The sequence below is a fragment of the Protobothrops mucrosquamatus genome, unplaced genomic scaffold (genome assembly GCF_001527695.2).
Source record: "Protobothrops mucrosquamatus isolate PMUCROS unplaced genomic scaffold, P.Mucros_1.0 scaffold_101, whole genome shotgun sequence".
Taxonomy (NCBI): domain Eukaryota; kingdom Metazoa; phylum Chordata; class Lepidosauria; order Squamata; family Viperidae; genus Protobothrops; species Protobothrops mucrosquamatus.
This window is the reverse complement of record NW_015386177.1, coordinates 201,153-210,228: the sequence shown is the minus strand read 5'-3', so window position 1 is coordinate 210,228 and position 9,076 is coordinate 201,153. Positions and strand designations below refer to the sequence as shown.

The 9,076-nt window shown below is 40.0% G+C and overlaps 1 protein-coding gene across 1 annotated transcript in view; it reads left to right on the top strand.

The window, feature by feature from the left end:
* The first annotated feature begins 218 nt into the window (after positions 1–218).
* The window catches only part of BORCS5 (BLOC-1 related complex subunit 5), a 16,188-nt gene continuing 7,330 nt past the window's right edge, over positions 219–9,076 (top strand). Inside the window, exon 1 of the mRNA XM_015815474.1 lies at positions 219–356. Within this exon, the coding sequence (XP_015670960.1) occupies positions 245–356 (112 nt within the window). The 5' untranslated portion in view covers positions 219–244. The remainder of the gene's footprint in view (positions 357–9,076) is intronic.

Below are 9,076 nucleotides of genomic sequence, written 5' to 3'. Positions count from 1 at the left end.
TTCCCTCTTCCTCAGTCCCAGGAAGGAAGGAAGGAAGGAAGGAAGGAAGGAAGGAAGGAGGGGCAAAGCACTGCTGGAAAAACCTTGCCACAAAAACTGCAAGGACTAATCCAGGCAATTGCCCTGAGTCAACGTTGACTCAGACCCCAGAAAAGAGATGCTAGATGAGGAGAAGTGATGGTGACGGTGTTGGCTCTATGTCCTTTTCCCAGCATCCCCTTCGCCAGCCAAGCAGCGAGCTAAAATGGATGATATTGTGGTGGTGGCCCAAGGGACTCAGGCGTCACGGAACGTCAGCAGTGACCCAGATGTCATAAAACTGCAGGAAATCCCCACTTTCCAACCTCTGTTGAAAGGTAAGACTATCCAACGCTCGTGCAACTTTGATAATAGTTTCCCCTTCCCCAACGTTGTTGATTCCTGGTGTTTTGTGACATTCCTGCCTTTCCTCGTAGCCTCCTTTCTTTTGGGCTGTTTTGAAAGCAGTAAAAGGAAATGAGCAAAACCAGTAATGGTCTCTCCTCTTCCTCATACAGTCCTTTAAGTATTTTGTAACTGAAGTTATAATACTATTAGCTTTTAAGACTTTTGTTCAACAAAACAAAAATTATTATGGAATTATTTTTGAAAAATTGCTATCAGATTTGGTTACATTACTGAAAGGTGTAATTCTAGTTTTGCACGGGTTTTTTTTTTTTTGTAGAGTCTGGCTACCATGTTAAAGTTCAAGGTAAAGTTTTTAAAAACACAGGAAAACTATATTTCCACCAAACCGCCCAAAGTGGCTGTATCAGCGAGATAGGCAGCACAGAAATTTAATAAATAAATACATTTAATAAATGTCCTTCTGGGGCAAGGATGCATAAGACAGTTTTTCCAGATGCCTTGTTAATGTGTATTTTTCTAAGCTCATTGCCAGCTTTGTTTTTCATGCTGCTGCTATTACAAATCAAGTTAAAATTTAAATTCAGAGTGGCCCTGCTTATACTTTATGCTTTTGAATAAAGACAATTGCTTGATAAGCTGGTGTAGAAAAGTTTGAAAACATATTTTGGGGGGGGGGGCTTAAGTCTTTGGCAGAGATGGGTTGAACTGCCTAAAGATGGAAAGTGGAGGCAGGGAACAATTCTCAGCTGCTTTTGGTTGTGCTGCTTTTTAAGCACATGATGCTTTACATGTAGCACCTAGTGCAGGGGTCTTCAAACTTGGTCCTTTTATGACCTGTGGACTTCAACTCCCAGAATTCCTCAGCCAGGCACACGTGCCTGGCTGAGGAATTCTGGGAGTTGAAGTCCACAAGTCATAAAAGGGCCAAGTTTGAAAACCCCTGACCTAGTGCCACTCTTCAAATGTTACTTTCTCTGGGAATATGTTATAGCTGCATCATACCAGGAAAAGTTGCAGATCATTAAAGGGCAGAAGGCTGATGCTATGTGAAGGATCCCTCATTTATATCCAAAAGGCCATGTTTCCCATTGTTATGCTGGTGAGGTATAGCTGGGAGTTGATGTTCACAAGCTATGAATCAGAGCTTCTTTGCCCAGACATGATCTACATTGAATAGGAGGCTCCTGATCTCTAGACTGAAAAGGGAACTTGAAAAAGCAGGAGGAAAAAATCTAAAATTAAAACATCAAATGAAAGAGAGCAAGATTTTCGTTTGAGTTCTGTGTTCAGCGGTAGGCACACATTCTGCCAGTGTGTGACTGCTGCTTGTCTGCAATGAGGTGTCTGTCTTAGCTGAACCACGTCAGTGAAACTTCTGCTGCAAGCACATACAAGGTTGACTGTGAAGTTGACATTTAATGGTGTCCCTGCTGATAAGGAAAGGGCTACAGACGCCCAGCTAATGAAATAGGAAACCTGAATATTGGCTTGAAATAACAAGCCAGGCATTTAACACAGAGTATTCATGTATCTTATCAAATTTATATGGCTTTTTCAACAACCTGACATCAATATCAAGGAATACGTTTCTGGAAGTCTGGTGAACTCCTTTTCTTATTCTAGGTTGATCCATGCTTGGTGAATTCTATGCCTCATTCCACGCAGTTGTCAGGTTGAGTGTCTGGGTACATGTGTTTGATTGTAAAAAGTGGAATGTTGTGTTGGAGGCAAATATCCGATCTGTAGCAAATGATGCAGGCAAGGTTAGCTGTTTATCTCCTAGGCACAGGTCTTGACTTTCCAGAGCTGCTGCTGGTTTTAGTATTTCTCAAATGTTTCCATTGCTGCTGCAGAAGCTCAAGAAGCTGATTTGAAGCAGAAAATGGCTCAACATTACCCTCACCTCGTGGTGTTCCATCCACCCTGATTATTATTTTAGATCAGTGTTTCTCAACCTTGACAATTTTAAGGCATGTGGACTTCAACTCCCAGAATTCCACAGCCAGCAATGCTGGCTGTGGAATTCTGGGAGTTGAAGTCCACATGCCTTAAAATGGTCAAGGTTGAGAAACACTGTTTTAGATCATAGAAAACTTCATTTTTGAGCAACATTTTAGTACTGTATTGTGAGTGTCAGAAGTAATTGGAGGCTCCAAATACTGTTTAACATCTTAAAAGGGATGTGTTTGCCTCCTGGGGTACCATTCTTGTATTACTGATTTTTCTTTTTAATAAACAAGTGTTTGCCAACTTTGGTAAAATGTTTTTGACAAATTTTGCAAAATATTTTGTTCATAAAAATTAATGGTAAATCCAACAGGTGGTGCTGTTTCCCGCCTCTCTGGTGCATGGCAGTTCTATTGGAGAACTTCCCCCCCCCCCAAAAAGCACTAATGTTTAAAGCAGTGTTTCTCAACCTTGACAATTTTAAGGCATGTGGACTTCAACTCCCAGAATTCCACAGCCAGCATTGCTGGCTGTGGAATTCTGGGAGTTGAAGTCCACATGCCTTAAAATTGTCAAGGTTGAGAAACACTGCTTTAAAGCAATCAGAAGCATTTGCCAAAGGCCTGGAAAAGATCCTCAGAGGCCACAGATGAATGGGAAGGAGCAAGATTTGTAATGTGTGTGTGTGGGTGTGTCTGTGTGTTGCATTCCCCTTAAGTCCAAGTGAAGAACTGGCCTGGTGCTCCTTTTAATGATGAGTGGAAACAAGGAAGACACCGTGGACCGGATTATTATTATATTTGACCATTTCTGAAGTTCAAAAAGATGTCAGAATGGTAAATGCTGTTCAGTTAAGCAAGTTGAACACGAGGCCCGTCGGCCCAGACACACAAAAACCCAAACTTCACATTCTATATTAATGGGTTGAGAACAATCAAGGCCTGATTAGGAAAAGAATCTTATCATCCTAGTGATGAGTCAATAAAATTATCAATCTAGCTAACATGTCAGAAAAAAGAAAAAAAAATGATCCCTGTAATCCTCATTTATAATATGTGTGGTTATTTTTTTTTTACAAACATTTCTTTGCATTTTGCTCAGTAAAGGAAATGAATGGGACCCCCCTCTTTACCTCTATTTTACCCCCTGTTCTGATCTCTTTGTAAAAGATTGAAATTATATTTGCTATTTTATAGACCTTAGGAATAAACATTGATGTTAAATTACAGTCTGGACCCAAGGTTTATTTGTTTTTGTTTTTATTAATCATGTATGTTTATAGTTTTGTCTCCATCCATCTCATTCTTGTCCTTTTAAAAGCCAGCTCCAGCACGATGATCTGTTTGACATCCCCAGCAATGTAGGGAATGAAGTTCTGCTCTTGTTTTTTTCAGGCTAGACCAGGCAACGCAAATTACTTCAAGTCGTGCAAGGTTGGGAGGTAGTTTGATAGGAGGAAGTGGAATTTTGGCACAGAGAGAGTGCAAGTATAAATCCAGAGCAGAACAGTCAAAAGAATCTTGAGTTCTGTTTAAGGCAGTGTTTCTCAACCATGGCAACATTAAAATGTGTGGGCTTCAGCGGAATTCTGGGAATTGAAGTCCTCACATCTTAAAGTTGCCAAGATCGAGAAACACTGGTTCAAGGGAACAGGGTCCCAGAATAGCAAGAGGTCAGACTCAAAGGCAATTCCACACAAGGAGATCAAAAAAATTCTTTTATTTTGAGACTTGAAGTCGGGATAAATTGCAATAGGGTTTCCCAACCTGGGCAACATTAAGATACAGTATGTAGACTTCACCTCCCATAATCCCACAACTAGCTTGCACATTGCTAATTTTTCTGGGAACTGAATCCCACTCCTTTCAATTTTTATCAGGTTGAGAAACACCGAGTTAGAAGAAAGGAATCAGATTGTGGAGAGTCGATCAAAATATACTAAAGACTCCTTGTTACTAATCGATTAACGCTGATGTATTGATGTAAAAACTATGCTTTTGGGAAGAAAGTGCTGACCACAGGCATCACAGGGGATGTTCTGCAGGTATGCAGTTTTTTGAGATCGGATGTCTGAGGTGCTAACCTGAAGATCAAGTAGGAGTTTCCATGGGACCCTGAAAATCACTTGTAATGGAGCGTTCTGCTTTTATGTTCCATGTTATGTTGTATTTCGATTGACTCTCCACGGGCAGTCTCTTCCGTGAAAGCAAGCGATCCAGTGAGATTGTGCTTGCCTCAATTGGATTATTGCCTCTCCTGCTTTCCCCATAACTATATTCCCGATTACAGTATTTAGAAAGTGGCACAGTGTTAACCTGGACAGAGCCAATTTTGAGAGAAGGTGACTTTTAACAAATTAGTGTGCTGAGGTTCTTGTTAGTCGTTAATTTGTGGTGACGTTTTCTCTCCCTGGGTTGTCATTGTGCCAGTTTCCAAAAAAAAATCTGGACAACCATTTAAATTTGCAAAATAATTGGGGGGCGGGTGTCACATTTTTTGGGTTGTGCTTCTTTGGCCTTGCTATCTTCTTGTGACTGTCATTGGGGAAAAGAGATCTCAGGATTCAGGTTGCACAGGATTTTGGCCTTTCTATTTTTGCTTCAGGTTATTGTTTAACCATATTGTTACTCAGATTATTGGCGTTGTCATAAAGGGAATATCTTTTAAAAGCTTTTATAACATTTTTTTTTATGTGTGTGTGTGTGTGTAGCCACCAAAGATCACAAGGAAACAAGCAACTAGTGCAAACAGCAAAAGGCCGCCAATAACCTTGGGGCTTTGAAACTTTGCAAGTGTTTGTTAGAGTGAAATTCTCCTGTGTAATCACCAAATAAGAATGAGCTGAGGTCACTCTTGGCAAGAGCAGGCCTGTTTTTTTCCACACAAACAGCACAATATGATCAGTGGCGTCAAGTAGGGGGAAGGAGGACCTGAAGGGAAACTGGGCTTGAGTGAAGAGCAGTTTGTAACTATTATCTTTACCTATATATGAATGTGTGCGTGTGTGTATGGATATATATATATATATATATATATATATATATATATATATATATATANGCCAGCTACGCCTCGGCCGGCGCAGGGGGCGGAACCACGCATGCGCGGCGCTCCCGGGCAGGGAAAGTCCTCGACTTACGACCGGTTGGGTAGTCCTCGACTTACGACCGGTTTAGTCCTCGACTTACGACCGGTTTAGTCCTCGACTTACGACCGGTTGGGGTCGCGGCATTAAAAAGGTTGAGAACCACTGTTCTAGTTAAAGGTCACGACAAGGAGAGTTTTAGCAGTATGGAGATGATCAGGTGCCCCAGCTCTCTGGCATTAATTTTTAACTCTGGGTAGCTGTAATCTAAATCAGACTTGGGGGAAGCTCTGGTCCTCCAGATGTTATTAATATGTAATACCCAGTAGGGTGTGAAAAATGTTTCCTTTGAACTAATTCAAGCATATAGCTTCTTTAGACTACAAAGGTCCCCATTTCAAATGCTAAGCTGATTATTTGAGTGTGAACCAGATTGTTCTGATTATTTTAGAAATGATTTGAAGCAGCCATGCAAGCGTAAAGCCCCCTGGTTAAAGTCTGGAAGAGTCGAAATACTCAAAATTGCCCATTTTAATGCAAGAAAGAGGGAGCTTTGCTATTTTTCCTGCCTGAAATGGTTCAAAACCACTTGCTTAGCACCAAGCATCTATCAATGTTCTTTTGCTATCTCAGCTCTTGGGAATTGAAATTTAGAAATATCTGCAAAGCTGTAAGACTTGATTTCTCATTATTTCCATCTATATCTCAAAATGACTTGTACCAGCCAATAAATCTGAATCCAAAATAAAGATACATTTTGCGTGTGTGTATTATTGTTTTTGATGTTCTTTCAAGCCCCAAAGGGATAAATCCAAACAAAATATTAGGGATTAGGATAGAAACAGTGTATGAAAACAGATTTCCTCTAAACACAGACCAGAAAGAGATAAAAAGTTCTAAATAATAACCGAGAATGAACAGAATGGAAGTTTTAAAGAAGAAACTGGATAGCCATTTGTCCAAAATGGTATAGGGTTTCCTGCCTGAGCAGGGGGTTGAACTAGATGACCTCCAAGGTCCCTTCCAACTTTATCATTATCATCATCATCATCATCATCATCATCATCATCATCATCATCATCATCATCATCATCATCATTATTATTATTATTATTATTATTATTATTATTATTATTATTATTATTATTATTTTCTTGGGCTGCTTAAGAGAATGATTTAAATGAGAAACTGGCACAATTAATAATATCCTGGAAAGAACCGAAGAAGCTGCTTGGATGAGAAGCGAAATGTCTTTAAGGAAAAACAAAAAGAAGTCCAATTGCTTTTTGAAAAAGCATCTTTGGCAAAACCATGACCTGGATGACGGAGAATCTCCATAAATACTCTGGAGAAGTTTATCTGCGTTCATTGTACAGACAATGTTAAAGATTAATATTCTATCAAAGCCAGAACATTTTTTATGATTAATGGATAAACAGCTAGAAAAAAAGCCATGGAAGATTATTTAAATCTTAAAAAAAAGGGCTTTATTTATTGTATGTATAGTGATGGAAAGATTTGACACCACATGCTATGGAAGAATGGTTGGTGAAGTTGAAGTTGACCAATTTTGCCGACATGGATAATTTAAATTCTTTGATTAGAGAAAAGACATTATCTACATTCATTGCTGACTGGAAGCCTCTTATGGACATTTTGCATAAAAATGAAAAAAATCAATTTCTGACATACGGTTTTCATTATTAGACAGGATAGATTATAGAAAGAAGAGTAATACGATGTAACTTTGGAGAGGTTTGTATTTGGACTTAAGTCTACTATAAAGACTATCACAGCATAAAGAAGCCACTTTATATATATTTTTTTCTTTTTTGTCTTTCTATTTTTCTTCAACCTTTTTCTTTTCTTGCACTTTTTCCTTTTTTTAGATTTTTTTTCTTTTTACCTTTCCTTCCTTACTGTGTGTAATATTAGTTTGTGTAACCTTTTACCTTTTTGTTTAAAAAAATTAATAAAAGTTATACTGAAAAAAAAGGTTCTCACATTTAGATAATGATGTTGGTATCTTGCTTTGGCTAAGTTATCCAATTCAGATTTCATCGTTTTTGACCATGTGGTCATCTTGAAATTGTATTTCCTTACATTTACAATATTTATCACCCTAACTCCCATTCAGACAGACCCTTCTTTAACTCTTGGGTCTGTCCTTCCACAATTCCTTCTGTGTGCCTCTTCCTCAGCCATGCCAAATATGTACAAATGTGAATTGTTTCATTCCTTGGTTACTTTGAGAGAGGCCTGCGTTTTCTTTTATCGTATATCATCAATACAAATGTTTATTTTGGTAAACCTCTGGCTCATTCTGAATAGTACATTCATCTCCTTTAAATGTAATCAGAAATCCCTTTTCTGTGAAATATCTCACTGACACAAATTCTCTTTCTGAATGTGGAATATTGGCCAGTGTATTTTGAATGCCCCAGTTTTCATTGCCACATTTAAAATGACTTCATCCAATTTATCTTAGCTTTAATATTGCTAATAATGTGATGTTAAACATCGTGCAATCGGAAGAAATAACAAAGGCTAAATTTACCTCTTACCCTTCATCAAACTGTGTTCTAACCACACCAAGTTCACAAAGGTGATGTAGCCATAGTAATTTCTAATACTCTAGCCCAGGGGTAGGCAACCTTGGCTCTTTTTTGACTCGTGGACTGGCTCAGGAATTCTGGGAGTTGAAGTCCACGAGTCATAAAAGAGCCAAGGTTGCCTACCCCTGTGCAGGTGTGCTCAGCCTTTTCTTCACCACCCCTTTAAACACCCGTTGAGGCCAATATAGTTATATTATCACTGTTAGCAAATTGGGTAAAGAAACAAGGTCACAATTTTAATCAGTATTTATGAAAACCTTGGATGGTCCTTTTTAAAGCTCTTCTGATTTGCTTTTATCTCAAAAGCAGAGAAGTAGAAAACAACAGAAACAGTCCTAATTCTGCTTCCTGGTTTATCCTCCCATTTATCTTAAGCCGTGGCTGCTCACTGGGCACCCTTAACAAAGTGAGATGACATCCCTGTATTTCCTCGTCGGGCTGGTCTTTCCGGTTTGTCGCGGGTCACCCAGGATCAAATCAAAGCGACTGTGGGGCTAGTCACGCTCAAGGCGTTTGACCGCCTTGAACAGTGGTTCTCAACCTGTGGGTCGGGACCCCATTTGGGGTCGATCGACCATTTCACGGGGGTCGCCAAGCAAGGCTGTCCGCCATTTTTCCCCCTTTTCCGGCGGGTGCCTTACCTCCCTTGGGCTGGGCCAGCTGGTGGTCGGCCTGCTCCGTCTCTGCCGCTTGCCAGCTATGCCTCAGCCGGCGCAGGGGGTGGAACCACGCATGCACGGCGCTCCCGGGCAAAGAAAGTCCTCGACTTACGACCGGTTGGGTAGTCCTCGACTTACGACCGGTTTAGTCCTCGACTTACGACCGGTTTAGTCCTCGACTTACGACCGGTTGGGGTCGCGGCATTAAAAAGGTTGAGAACCACTGGCCTTGAACAAAGAGCAGTTTGGGCTGCCATTTTTCCAACATGACTTGAAAATGTGGTTTAAAAAAAAAAAGGCAGGGCTTTTTAAACGTTATTTCGGCCTGAATAATTTTCATATTCTCCTTATGAAATTTGGAGAACGTGGTGCAGTTTCGTTTT